Here is a 14,934-nt window from a genome sequence, read left to right as displayed (position 1 = left end):
CTTGCACTTGGGATGGAAGCGTGGGGATTCTCTGGTTCTATGAATATTGTGTTATCGAATGAGCTGTCCGCTGGTTCAGATTCTTTGTAGTTTGCGTCCTGCCTGAGTGAACCTGTGCAAGTTTGTGTCACCTTGAGCACTTATCAATGTCGCATTGACTTGGCAGTTAAAATCCACACCTGACCTTCTGAGGGACCAGCAAGGACTCTCTCCTGCCAGCGAAGAGCCAACTAAGCAGCTTCTCTTCAAAATACTGAAGGAGGGGTAAGTGTACCACAGCAAAACTGCAATAGGAATGGGCAAAGCTGGAGGAACTCAGCAGAGAGAGAAATGGAGTCAAGGTTTTTAAATCCAATGTCTTGGGGGTTGGCACTCAGCCTCTGCAAGGTAGATGCTGGCACGCTAGGCACCACTCTTTCATTAGTGTGTTTGATAACCCTCCAGGTTAGACCCTGAGAGAATGGGGTGTAACCAAATTCTCAGAGAGACTGATTTTGGGGGGAGCAGTGCTGCTGTCACGTTACCAGCTCTCGATGACTAACTCGAGGGCAGGCAATATACTGGAGCAAGGGGTTTCTCCAGCACTTCCAGTTCTTATTTCAGCTTTCCAGCATCCACAGTGTTCTCCTTTCATGATCAGAACCGCGCTATTATACGTACTTCTGAGCAGGCCTGGCTCATCTTTCTCCTCTCTGGAACGGGCGGCCTTAGGTTGACCTGGTTTGAGGTCTTTTTTAAATGCTGAAAGTTTGTAGAAGACCAAGCATGTTGCTGTTTGCAGGGGGAAGGGGAGACCCAGCAAGGGAAAATGGTGTTAGTCAGAATGTGGGACCCGCCCCCATGTGCAGTGGGGGGGCGGGGGGAGGCGGAGTGTGCTGCTCGCCCCATGGGGAGTGGTCGAGATGAATAATAAAGATGCGTTGAAGCAGTAAGCTGGATAAACATGAGGGACAAAGGATTGGAAAAACGCCATTGTTTTCCCCTTCTACCTCTCCCCAGGGTTCGCTGACTCCCTGACTAATCCCTGTGGTTCCTGGCTATCCCACCCTCTCTCCAGCGCTTGCCTGAGCCCAGACTGGAAGGTTGTGAGGTGCAGGCCTCTCCTCAGCATTAGGCAATCAGTCACTCTCTAGGAACCATCTGACTCCGTTTCCATCATCTGCTCTCCCTGGCCGACAGGTGACCTGCTGCGTCACTCTTACTCTGGGCACGAAGGGCAGTATTCCCAGCCTGGGGAAAGTGAGGAACTGCAGATGTTGGAGAGTCGAGAGTCGAAAGGTAGTCATCCGAGGAGCAGGACAGTCAACATTTCGGGCATAAACCCTTCAACAGGATTCCTGCTGACACTGACTCTCCTGCTCCTCGGATGCTGCCTGACCTGCTGTGCTTTTCCAGCTCTATACTTCTCCCCTTTGGTCTCCATTCTTGCCTGATGTCCGTGCAAGACATCAGGTATCAGTGCAGAATGGTGCTTTAAATCTGAGTGTTCTTCTCAACCACCCCCCCCCGTCTTCTCTGACTCCTGTGCCAGTGAGGTACATGACTGTGTGGCTGAGACTTTTTAGCAGAGCATTGGCAATTAGGAATTTAGAGTTGCATCATCTGTCCCTTGCTGTCCTCTTGGATTTTGATAGTCAGCTTGCTTGGCCATGTTGTGAATGCATCTTCCTTGGCCTCCATTTCGAGAGTGGGACTTGAACCCATTCGTTCAGCTCACTGGCGCAGGGTTACTACCCGCTGCCTCTCAAGGCCTCCTTTCTCCTCTGTCTTTGTTGAAACTGTATCTGGATGAAGGTCCTTAGATTTGGTGAGTGTTGTAAAGCACTGGTTATGTGCTGGGGCCAGAAATCAGGCCAGTTCGGTTCAGTAGTAGCTAGAGATCTTGTTGAAATGCACAGCAGGAGGTCAGGCAGCATCCAAGGAGCAGGAGAATAGGCGTTTCATCAACTCTCAACATCAACTCTCCTCAGATGCTGCCTGACCTGCTGTGCTTTTCCAACGACACACTCTCTCTATTCTGATCTCCAGCATCTGCAGTCCTCACTTTCTCCACTTTGTTGATTTTGGTTAACTTTCTAAATCTCAAATGGATAAGCTGGTGACTGTGTGAATCTGCTGGATTGTTGTTCTAAACCCATCTGGTTCACTAATGTCCTTTTAGACAGGGCCCATACAGGACCTCACACCCATAGCAGAGGGAGCCGACTACCCTCTGAAAAGGGTATAACAAGTTAATCCATTCAAGGGCAGTTAGGGATGAGCAACAGATGCTACACCTCCCTGCAATGCCCATATCCCCCGAAAGGAGATCTCTTTGAAAATCTCCTATTTTGAGGAAATCTGTTGTCCTTACCCAGCCTGGTCCACATATGACTCCCGACTCTGTGACGTGATTGACTGTTAACTTTTTCAACCATGGGATGTGGGCGTCACTGGCTAGGTGAGCATTTATTGCCCATCCCTAATTGCCCAGAGAGCAGTTAAAAGTCAGCCACATTGCTGTGGGTCTCGAGTTGCATGGGCAGTTTCCTTCCATAAGGCAATTAGCGAACCAGATGGGTTTTTCCCGACGAGCAACACTGATTTCATGGTCACCATTTATCTCTTAGTTGCAGACCTTGTTTTCCATTGATTTCAGATTCCACCATTTACCGTGGTGGGCTTTGAACCTTTGGCCTCCAGAACATGAGCTGAGTTTCTGGATTAGTAATCCAGCGATGATATTGCTATCCCCTGAAAAAGCCTGGCAAGCCCCATGGTTATATTCTGGAAGGTTGCTCGACCATTGCGTTTCCAAGGGGCGGTGAGCAATGGGCATTCAGTGATGTCCACGCCTTGTGGATGAGCTGAAGGTGCAGTAAGGCTTGTAGGATAATAGGTCAAACTGCTTATTGTAATACTGATGCTTTCCCACAGGAGTGTCGAAAGTGACAGTTTCTTGAGGAAGAAAGCAAGCCTGGTGTTTGACAAATTCCAAGGCATGAAGGTATGGGACACTCTCAGTTTGGTCTTGCTAAATCCTGGAATGTAGTTGATCTCGGAGTGTTTGACCTCTTCATGGTCCAGATGAATGTTTGTTGAGAAATGGCACGAGAGTGATTCATATGTTCCCATTAATTTTCAACTGTTGCTGCTAGCAGACCTTAGAACATAGAACAGTACAGCACAGAACAGGCCCTTCAGCCCACAATGTTGTGCTGACCACTGATCCTCATGTCTGTGACCATATGCATGCCCAGCAGTCTCTTAAATGTCCCCAATGACCCTGCCTCCACAACTGCTGCTGGCAATGCATTCCATGCTCTCACAACTCTGTGTAAAGAACCCGCCTCTGACATCCCCTCTATACTTTCCTCCAACCAGCTTAAAACTGTGCCTTGTTGCCCCTATCGACCCTTACTCCGCCCCTTCATCTTTGTGCAACGTCAGGATTCCTAATGAGAAGGTTAAAACTGTGGAGTTTGTTATCCATCTTCACTTCAGCTTCATAAGAAGCTTAACATTGCTTCATTGCAGGGCTGCATCTTGTCTCCATTTAAACTCTGATCGATTTTAGTTTACTGCTGTCCCGCTCACTCCTACCAGCCCTGACCTTGGCTGTTCACCCCTCTATGCCCCTTATCATTTTATGGAACTCTGATAAGGTCACCCCACAACTGAGGTATTGTCCATTGTTAAACCTGAGCACCAGTGAGCTTGATCCCAGTGGTCTGAAGGGTTCCACAGTACAAAGAGCAGAATTCCAGACCGTTGTCCTGATGCCTGCTTTGTCTGTGCAATCATTGCCAAAGGGACGTGTAGCTGATCCTTCTTTCAGGAAAGTATTTGCTGCACTTGGCGACGTTACATTCATTCTGAAAACCCCTTGTCCTTCGAATCGCAAAGGTATTTTTAAAAATTTAATCTCATCTTTGCAGTGTCATCGAGTCATAGAATCATACAGCATGAAAACAGAGCCTTTGATCCAATCAGTCCCTGCCAACTGTCATCCCAAACTAAACCTGCCTGCTCCTGGCTTATAGCCCTCCAAACCTTTCTACTTCATGTTCTTATCCAAATGTCTTTTAAATGTTGTAACTGTACCCACTTCCTCAGGAAGTTCATTCCACAAGCAAACCATCCTCTGTGTAAAGAATTTGCCACTCATTTTGTTTTTAAAAATCTCTCTCCTCACTTTTTAAAAAAAAAGGCCCCTCAGCCTTGAAATGCCCCACCCTGGCGAGGAAAAAAACACCTCCTATTAATCTTATCTAAACCCTACATGGTTCTACAAACCTCTATAAGGTCACCTCTCAACCTCCCATTTCTCAATTCAAATGTTAGCTCTGAGCTTTCACTTTAATTCACACAGTATGCTGAATTACCACCTGATCTCCAGACCCTCTCTACTCGGAACAGTGACTTGGAGAAGAAAATCGCAGAGCTCCAGCGCAAACTGGATGAAGAACTAATGGTGGGTACCTGCATCCACAGGAGGTTCTGTGATGTGGTTGCTAGCCGCCCTGTCCTGGAGCCACAGAAAATGATTGAGGCCAAAACAGTGAATGTTTTCAAGAGGGAGTGAAGGGCCAAAGGCATCAGAGGGTTTGGGGGAGAATGCAGGAGCAGGGGACTGAGTTGCATGATCAGCCATGATCGTATTGAATGGTGGAGCAGGCTCAAAGGGCTGGATGACCCACTCCTGTTCCTGGTTTCTGTTTCACTGCTGAGGGATACATGTTGGTTGGGGGCAGCAAAAAGAGTTCTCTGTTCTCTGAAGTAAAGCCATGGCCTCCCTGATGGAGCAGTCAAGGTCTCGCTGAAAAGGTGACGCCTGGGAACGTGGAGAATCCACTGGGAGTGTCAGTCTGTCTCACTGACTTGACTCTCTCTGGCCACCTGAGGTTCAGACCTGAGAGAACTGCAGCCACACTGAAGCCAGAGTGAAGGCCAATACAAAGTGGGCAGCTACCCTTTTTTCAACAGTGGGAGAGTGGGGGCATGTAGAGAGAGAGAGAGACCAAACTGAGCATCCCCTGTGCCCACCTGGGCAACCGTTTGGTAAGTATTTGGTAAGAACGCTGCTGATCTGATTTGGACCACCACTCCAGTTTTGCTACCTACCCTCCATAAACCCAGACTCTGTTAATTCGAAGTTTGTCTCACGTATTCAGTGACTCGGCCTCTGCTGTTCTCTGCGGGAGACAATTCCACAGAGTGTCTGTCTGAAGTAACTCCACGGAGGCCGCTATCCTGTCACCCAAGTCCCCCTTTATTTACATTTGTGGAGTCCTTGACCCGGATCCAACTCCCCCAGTGCCAGCTCTGAGTGAACAGGATGCCTTGACACTCCTGTTTCTATCTGTCAGCCAGGGCTCCCTGATTGGGACTGTTAATCTGGTCCATTCAGGGAATCTCACGTTCTGAGGTCCAACCTTGTTACAACCACTGCACTGTCAGCCCTCTGTGAGAGAAGACATTCCTCCTCATCTCTATCTTAAATGGGAGACCTTCAAGCTGGAATTGCGTCACCTTGTTCCACATCTTTCCCCAGATGAGCAGTATCCTTTCACCATTCACTTTTGTTGAGATGGTCCCAGGATCAGGTATCTGTTAATAGAGTCAATAGAGATGTACAACGTGGAAACAGACCCTTCGGTCCAACCCGTCCATGCTGACCAGATACCCCAACCCATTCTAGTCCCGTCAGCTATCCCTCCAAACCCTTCCTATTCATATACCCATCCAAATGTTGCAACTGTACAATGTACTCCACCACTCCCTCTGGCAGCTCATTCCATACACGTACCACCCTCTGGGTGAAAAAGCTGCCCCTTAGATCTCTTTTATACCTTTCTCTTCTCACCTTAAACCTTTGCCTCTCTAGTTTTGGACTCCTCCACCCCAGGGAAAAGACTTTGTCTATTTATCCTATCCATGCCCCTCATAAGATCACCTCCCATTCTTTCGAGTTCCAGTAGGCACAGGCCCAACCTGCTTAACCTTTCCCCATAAGGAAAGGGTCTTCATTGCAGGATACAGCCCAGTGAGCCTTTTCTGAACTGCTTGTGCAGCCATGAAACAATGCACAAGACCCATGAGTAGTGAGGCTAGTTTCCACCCCCTTTCTAATAGGATCTGTGGACCATGGAGTGCTTTATTAAAGTTATTTTAGTTGGGGGCGGCGCAGTGGCTCAATGTTTGGCACTGCTGCCTCACAGCGCCAGCGAGCTCGGGCGACTGTCAGGGTAAAGTTTGTACCCTCTCCCTGTATCTGCATGGCTTTACACTAGGTGCTCCAGTTTGTTTTCCCCACCGTCCAAAGACATGCAGGTTAGGGTGGATTGGGCATGCTGAACTAGCCAAGGTGTGCAGGGATGAGATAGGATCGGAAATGTAGGTATAGGATAGGGCTGTGGGTCTGGGTGGGATGCTGTAATGGAGGGTTAGTGTGGACTTGATGGGCTGAATGACCTGCTTCAACACTGCAGGGGTTCTGTGATACCTGCTACTTCTCTCATAAAGGCTCTTTATTTCGTACAAGAGCAGTGGATCTTCTCCTCTTTCACCGACGATGAGTATCATCGGTTCGGTAGCATTCGTTGCCCATCAATAATATCCCCCTGAGTAGGTGAGCTGCCATCTTGAACTGTTGCAGTCTGTGTGGTATAGGGACAGCGCAATTGGGGTTTCTAAGATTTTCCAGCTGAAGGAACAGCCGATTATAGTTCCAAGTCAGGATAGTGTGGGGTCTGGAGGTATACCTGGGGTAGTGTGCTGCCTTTCACCTTTTTGAGGGATTGGAAGCTGCTGTGGAAGGAGCCTTGGTGAGTTGCTGCAGTGCATCTTGTAAATGGTTGGCGAAGGATTGAATGCTGAAGGTGGAAATTCACGGGTTTATTTTCTGAACCATCCTGGAGACCAGCCAAAACAAAATGGCCTTATAAATATTGCATTGGCTATAAATATTTAGTGCTGCCACTTGGTTTTGTCTTTCATTCATGGTCCTAAACTCTGTCGCGCTAATCTTTCCTCCTCCTTTCCTGCAACCTCCCCCCTCCAATCCCCCACAGAATCATAAGGATGGTCAGAGGAGAATTGATGTGCAGGATCTCCGAATGCAGCTGGAGGAGACCAAGGAGGAAAAGGACCAGCTGCATGCGCTGTATCAGAAGAATAGGAAGGAGCTCCAGGATAACATCCAAGAGTAAGGTCGCTTGTTACAACAAATCTTTCTTAGTGCCCCTCCCCTCTCCTTGCAGTGTAGCCCTCACCCCTCCATGTCATTGCACCGTGTGGTAAAAATTAATTGCATTGTCACTCGCCCTGTAGCGCAACCCTCCCTGTTGCGTTCACTAATGGCCCACGACGTGGGTGGAAAACCTGTCTGGTGAAAATCCCAGCGTGAAACCTTTGGCCTGTGCCAAATTAGATTTGACGACAGGGATAGTTTGTTTACTTTGCTGGAAAGTGCATCCTGTACCCGAGCTTTGGCCTACTGCCCTGTTGTGGGGCACTCGGTTCACATTCCAAGGTGGTGAGCACTTACCTGAAGAGCTGACATCGGCCTTGAAATCGTACTTTAGCAAGAGTCTGTCTTCAGGCGAAGAGGAGGAAGGGGTGGGGGGTTGGGTGGGGGCGGAGGGGAGTGCATGGCCAATGATTGCTCTGTCTTCTCTCCACATGTCAGCGTTTTAATGACCGTATGGTTTAATAAGTAACACTGCAGACTGCAAAACTGAGCCATCGAAAAGGTATTGTCATGGACGATGTGCAGGCAGGAGAGAATAACTGTGGTTTAAGCTGTTCCTCAGCTATAATCTATATGTTTGACTTTGTTTTTTTCTAAAACCTGCCACCCGATCACCCAGTTAACAAATTTTTGGGCTGCTTCTGGCAGAGCGGGAGTATCCTTACCTCTCAGCTGGAAGGCCCAGGTTCAAATCCCTTCTGCTCCAAAGGAGAAAGACTTCGCAAAAAAAAAAACGAGGGGTAATTTTCCTGACACGGAGTGGTTCACGTGTGGAATGAACTTCCTGAGGAAGTGGTGGATGTGGATGCAGTTACAATGTTTAAAAGGCATTTGGATAAGGACATGAACAGGAAAGGTTTGGAGGGATATGAGCCAGGAGCAGGCAGGTAGGACTTGTTTAGTTATGGTTGGCATGGACTCATTGGACCAAAGGACCTGTTTCCGTGCCGTAGGAGTGTATTACACGTCATTGAATATCTGAACGAGTTGAAAAGGAAATAAGTTTAAAATAACAGTTTACATGCAGTGCCCACCAGTGGCAGTAAAGCAATGACAGATGCCCAAAAGGAGGGGAAAACCAGGGAGGAGCCACAACAGAATGCTGTTGGAGAGGGAGATAATGCACTTCAACTTCAGCGGTGCCCACCTTTCTCTCTCAAGAGTACTGATGGGCCACAGACGCTCCCTCTGTAAAGGGTATCCAGGCACAAACACAGCCATGAAAGAGATGCAGGCAAACTGGATTCATTGACCCGTCCTAGCCTGCTGTTCAGACCTGTTGGTAGCTCTAACAGAGATTTAGACTGCTAAATCTCCTGGATAACTACCTTCCAGCTCTGAGGCATAAAGTGGGCTTTTCAACAACTTTTGAAGGGACAGGTACTGGCTGGCCCCAGCCTTTTCCCCTTCTAATGTCTTTTCTACTTTCTCCTTCTGCCCCTCTCTCTCCCTTTTCTGTTTCAAAACAGGATGGGCTCTCATTGAGGCATGCAGTATGGAGTGAGACCCATCAGTCCGACTTGTCCATGCTGGCCAGGTCCACACTAAGCTCGTCCCATCTGCCTGCATTTGGCTCATATTGCTGAAGCAATGCTGGAGATTGTGCTGGAACAAGAGAAATGAGGGCAAAATAAAACTTTATTTTATTTGTTCACTGAATGAGTGCCACTGGCTAGGCCAGCACTTACTGCTTATCCCTAATTGCTCCTGAGGGCAGTTAAGAGTCACCCACATTGCTGAGAGTCTGAGGTTACATGTAGGCCAGACCGGGTAAGGATGACAGATTTCCTTCTTTGAAGGACATTACTGAACCAGATGGGTTTCTGCAACAATGTTTTTGTGGTCATTATTAGACTCTGAATTCAAGGTTTTTCTCGGATTCAAGTTCTATCATTAATCATCTAGTGGCAATAACACTGTGCTGTTGCCTCTCTCAACCAAGCCATCTACTTTTATAATGGAAATTCAGAGGTTTTTCATGCGCACAGTTAAAGTAAACTCCCATTAATCCCAAAACGCTCCTTGATAAATTGAAAAGAAACAAGTTTTGTCTTGTACCCAAAACACAGCCCTGGTATAGATCCCAAAACACCACTCCTACAGTATTCACAGCAGAGCCCCCTATATTTAACAGGAGAAAGTGAGGACTGCAGATGCTGGAGATCAGAGCTGAAAGTGTGTTGCTGGAAAAGCGCAGCAGGTCAGGCAGCATCCGAGGAGCAGGAGAATCGGCGTTTCGGGCATGAGCCCTTCTTCAGGAATCAGAGAAGGGCCCGAAACGTCGACTCTCCTGCTCCTTGGATGCTGCCTGACCTGCTGCGCCTTTCCAGCAACACACTTTCAGCCCTGTATGTAACACCTCCGTAAGTGACTTCCAACTTGTAGGCTGGAACTGCAGGTAGCTTCTTCCTGGAGCTATCCTCCACCTGCATAGCTTCAGGGTTTTATCCCAACTTCCTGAGCTGGGACTAGTAATTTCTCTTCACTCTACGGTAACCTAGTTCACTATAGAACATAAAATGCAACAGCGCTGAACAGGCCCTTTGACCCTCAATGTTGCTCCGACCTGTGGAACCCATCTAACCTACACTATTCCATTTTGGTCCATTATGTTTAGCCAATGACCATTCAAATGCCCTTATCGTTCGCCCAGTCTGCTACTTTTGCATTCCACTACTGAGTGAAGAAACTACCTCTGACATCTTTCCGATGTCTATCACCCCTCAATTTAAAGCTGTGTCATGTTATGTATCCTTCCTTCTCGGGATCACTGGTCTGCACAGAAATCCTATTCCAAGGACTTCACAGAACTGTCTGACTCTTAAGTTTAAAAACAAGGTGATACTAAACGTCTCCCGCTCTTTAAGCTCTGGGTGTTTCCCTTAAGGTTAAAAAGATGTTTCCGCAATCTAAATCACACTAATCAAAGAGAGATGAAAATAATCCATTGGTGGTGAACATTGATGCATTCCCCCTTCAGGCGGGCCTCAGAATTGCTTTAAATAAAATCTCAATGGCTATAGGTCTGCTTGCAAGTTAATGATTAACTTCAGGTACAAAGAAAACCTATTGGTTACTAACCCAAAATAAAAGAGAAATGCAAACTTACAATAAATTTTAAAAAATATATGTTCTGCAGTTTGCAAAGTAGAGTGCAAGATGCTGGAGAATCCCAGAAAGGATTAGCCTGTCAAATCTCTACTCTGTAAAATATCCATCTGCTTATTCTGTGTAAGGCAAAGGATAGGTTAGGGACACACTGACCTTCTGATCAAATTCCTCTTTTCTGAAACTCCATTAACAACTTTTCAAAAAACAATGGTAATTTGACTTGCAAAGATTTCTGTCAGCTAGGTTGAATCAGCTGTCTGATCTTTAGTGCACAGAATGAACTCTGTTTTTTGAAAGTTCCTTGATGTTGTGGTTCTGTTCGCCGAGCTGGGAATTTGTGTTGCAGACGTTTTCGTCCCCTGTCTAGGTGACATCCTCAGTGCTTGGGAGCCTCCTGTGAAGCGCTTCTGTGGCATTTGTAGTGATTTGTCTCTGCCGCTTCCGGTTGTCAGTTGCTGTCCGCTGCAGTGGTCGGTATATTGGGTCCAGGTCGATGTGCTTATTGATAGAATCTGTGGATGAGTGCCATGCCTCTAGGAATTCCCTGGCTGTTCTCTGTTCGGCTTGCCCTATAATAGTAGTGAACTACAAAAGCAACCACCCCAACACACACAAAAGAAGTTGCATCAAGACACTGTTCAAAAGGGCCACAACACACTGCAGTACACCAGAACTGCAAAAAGAGGAAGAAGAACACCTATACAATGTATTCACCAAAAACGGATACCCCCGTAATCTCATCAACAGATGCCTAAGGGAAAGACCACAGAACGAGGACATGCCACAACCCAAAGGACTAGCCACGCTACCATACATCAGGAGCATTTCTGAACTGACAGCCAGACTACTGCGACCACTAGGACTCATAACAGCACACAAACCAACAGCCACTCTCAGACAACAACTCACCAGGACGAAGGACCCGATACCCAGCATGAGCAAAACCAATGTAGTGTACAAAATCCCATGCAAGGACTGTACAAAACACTACATAGGACAAACAGGAAGACAGCTAACGACCCGCATCCACGAACACCAGCTAGCCACGAAATGACACGACCAGCTATCCTTAGTAGCCACACACGCAGATGACAAGCAACATGAATTAGACTGGGACATCACTACTATTATAGGGCAAGCCAAACCGAGAACAGCCAGGGAACTCCTAGAGGCATGGCGCTCATCCACAGATTCAATCAATAAGCACATCGACCTGGACCCAATATACCGGCCACTGCAGCGGACAGCTGGAACTGACAACCGGAAGCGGCAGAGACAAACCACTATAAATGCCGGAGGAAAGATCACCGAAGCGCTTCACAGGTGGTTCCCAAGCACTGAGGATGTCACCTAGACAGGGGACAAAACATCTACAACACAAATTCCCAGCTCGGCGAACAGAACCACAACAACGAACACCCGAGCTACAAATCTTCTCCCAAACTTTTGAGATCCTTGATTTTTTTTTTCCCCCAGTGACCATCTCTTTCACTACTATCCCACTTTTAAACAAAATCATATTCACCAGAATCCTGTTTGGAAGCCTGCTCCAAATCTTGATCCTTGTTTTTGTAAACAATCTCCAAGCATTTGACCTGATTTTTGGTATGTTATGGGGAAAATTGCCAGTCTCTGAGGGTGTTCAATGATAGAGTTTATTGTACAAGAAAATACTAGGATCTCCGGGGAGAGAGACTTTTTTTAAATTCAAAAATATACTTAATTCATAAAATAATTTGATGGTCTGTGCTGTTGGTCATGCCATACGTTTACATACAGTGATCAGAATTTATCATTTGTATATACAGGTCTATACGTTTATCAATCATATGACCATATATTTAGCTGAGGCGTCAGCAGAGCCCAAATGACTGCGTGGGCCCCCTGTTCTTAGACAGGCAGATGTTTCACGGTGGTCTTTCCCCAATGCGCCTTGGCAGCAGCTGCCCCAAGCTTCAGCGCATCCCTCAACACGTAGTCCTGGACCTTGGAGTGTGCCAGTCTGCAACACTCAGTCGGGGTCAACTCCTTCAGCTGGAAGATCAACAGGTTTCGGATTGCCCAGAGAGCGTCCTTCACCGAGTTGATGATCCTCCAGGCGCAGTTGATGTTCGTCTTGGTGTGCGTCCTGGGGAACAGACCGTAGAGCACAGAGTCCCGCGTCACGGCGCTGCTCAGGACGAACCTCGACAAACACCACTGCATTCCTCTCCAGACTTCCTCTGCATAGGCACGTTCCAGAAGGAGGTGTGTGACAGTCTCTTCCCGTCCGCAGCCGCTTCGAGGGCAGCATGCGGTGCGGCTGAGAGTCCGGGCGTGCATAAAGGATCTCACAGGCAGAGCCCTTCTCACCACCAGCCAAGCCATGTCTTGGTGCTTGTTGGACAGTTCTGGCGATGAGACATTCTGCCAAATGGCTTTGACAGTCTGCTCAGGGAACTGCTCGATAGGATCCGCCCTCTCCTTTTCCCGAAGGGTCTCAAGGACACTACGTGCTGACCACTTCCTGATGGACTTGTGGTCAAAGGTGTTTTTCTTCATAAACTTTTCCACAAAGGGCAGGTGATACAGAACGGTCCAACTACTCGGAGCATTCCGCGGCAGCGAGGCCAGGCCCATCCTTTGCAACACCGGGGACAGGTAGAACCTCAGTACGTAGTGACACTTGGTGTTTGCGTACTGGAGATCCACGCAAAGCTTGATGTAGCCTCACACAAAGGTGGTCATCAGGGTGAGAGTGGCATTGGGTGTGTTTTTTCCCCCGTTGCCCAGATCTTTGTACAGCGAGTCCCTTCGGACCTGGTCCATCTTTGATCTCCATATTAACTGGAAGATGGCCTGGGTGACTGCAGTGGCACAGGTTCTGGGAATAGGCCAGACCTGTGCCATGTATAATAGCAATGACAGCGCCTCACACCTGATGATCGGGTTTTTTCCTGCAATGGAGAGCGACCGTAGCCTCCATCTGCCCAGTTTCTGCCTCACTTTGCTGATACGCTCCTCCCAAGACTTGGCGCACCCCCGAACCAAATACCCAGCACCTTCAGGTGTTCGGTCCTGACGGTGAGGGGGATCGAGGCCAAGTTCCTGAAGAGCATGGCCTCATTCTTGCCTCGGTTTACCTTGGCCTCCGAGGCCCTTTCGAACTGGTCACAAATGCACATGAGTCTGCGCACAGACAGCGGATCCGAGCAGAAAACGGCGACGTCATCCATGTACAGGGAGGCCTTAACCTGTAGGTCCCCGCTGCCAGGAATAGTCACCCCTCTCAGGCTCACATCCTTCCTGATGGACTCGGCAAATGGCTGTATGCAGCACACAAACAAGGCAGGAGAGAGGGGGCAGCCCTGCCTGACTCCAGATCTGACTGGGAAGCTATCTGATTCCCACCCATTGATTGAGACTGCACTGACAATGTTGGTGTAGAGCAGTCTGATCCAATTGCAGATTCCCTCCCCAAAGCCCATTTTGGAGAGAACATCTCTCGTATACCTGTGTGATATTCTGTCAAAGGCTTTCTCCTGGTCCAGGCTGATCAGGCAGGTGTCCAACCCTCTGTCCTGCGCGTAGGCGATCATATCCCTGAGGAGTGCGAGACTCTCAGCGACCTTCCTGCCCGGTACAGCACAGGTTCTCTCCGGGGAGAGAAAGACACTGACAGCATGGTGGTCAGCTGTGATTCTTCTTTTCACCCAGAGCACGTCAAGATACTGTTATACATCTTGTGATACAATAGGTCAGTGATGAGATCATTGTCTTTGTACCATGATTTGTTTATGGCAATCAGCAAAGTCGTTGGTAGTTTCAATATCGTCATAAGCTGTGCTGGAACTGACAATGTTCATTTCAGAATGGTTATTGTTAGTTTCAATGCAGGCATTGTCAGTTTCAATGACTGCACCGAAGTCCATTGCTGTAGTAATGGGCGCTAATCGCTCTTCCTGAGAAGGACGTTTACTGCAGCCCTGGCTATTATCACTCTGTATTGAGTCTGAAGCTGTTAGCATTTCTATCAAAGGTGTTGGCTTCGGCGGGCAGTGTACGTTACTGATGTATATTCTCTTCCCCCACTGGCCTTAAACTAATCAACAAGGTTGTGAGTGTATTGTGCTGGCATTCTGGTGGCCCTAGGTAGTGTCTGTATTTGCTCTGCTCTCTCTCTCTCTCTCTCACACTCTCTCTCACACTCTCTCTCTCACACTCTCTCTCTCACACTCTCTCTCTCACACTCTCTCTCTCACACTCTCTCTCTCACACTCTCTCTCTCACACTCTCTCTCTCACTCTCTCTCTCACTCTCACTCTCTCTCACTCTCTCTCACTCTCTCTCACTCTCTCTCACTCTCTCTCACTCTCTCTCACTCTCTCTCACTCTCTCTCACTCTCTCTCTCTCTCACTCTCTCTCTCTCTCACTCTCTCTCTCTCACACTCTCACTCTCTCACACACTCTCTCTCACACACTCTCTCTCTCTCACTCTCTCACTCTCTCACACACTCTCTCTCTCTCTCTCTCACACACACTCTCTCACTCTCTCTCTCTCTCTCTCTCTCTCACACTCTCTCTCTCTCTCACACTCTCTCTCTCTCTCGGC

The 14,934-nt window shown here is 48.0% G+C and overlaps 1 protein-coding gene across 5 annotated transcripts in view; it reads left to right on the top strand.

Moving 5' to 3' along the window:
- cgnb (cingulin b) overlaps nucleotides 1–14,934 on the top strand; it is a 126,884-nt gene that overhangs the window by 48,360 nt on the left and 63,590 nt on the right. For all 5 annotated transcript variants that reach the window (XM_060820786.1, XM_060820784.1, XM_060820785.1 and 2 more), the window contains exons 3-6: nucleotides 167–264; nucleotides 2,917–2,986; nucleotides 4,352–4,453; nucleotides 7,053–7,186. In XM_060820786.1, coding sequence (XP_060676769.1) covers nucleotides 167–264; nucleotides 2,917–2,986; nucleotides 4,352–4,453; nucleotides 7,053–7,186 — 404 coding nt within the window. The remainder of the gene's footprint in view (nucleotides 1–166; nucleotides 265–2,916; nucleotides 2,987–4,351; nucleotides 4,454–7,052; nucleotides 7,187–14,934) is intronic.

Source organism: Hemiscyllium ocellatum, chromosome 50 (assembly GCF_020745735.1).
Source record: "Hemiscyllium ocellatum isolate sHemOce1 chromosome 50, sHemOce1.pat.X.cur, whole genome shotgun sequence".
Classification (NCBI taxonomy): domain Eukaryota; kingdom Metazoa; phylum Chordata; class Chondrichthyes; order Orectolobiformes; family Hemiscylliidae; genus Hemiscyllium; species Hemiscyllium ocellatum.
This window is presented reverse-complemented; position numbering and strand designations above follow the sequence as displayed.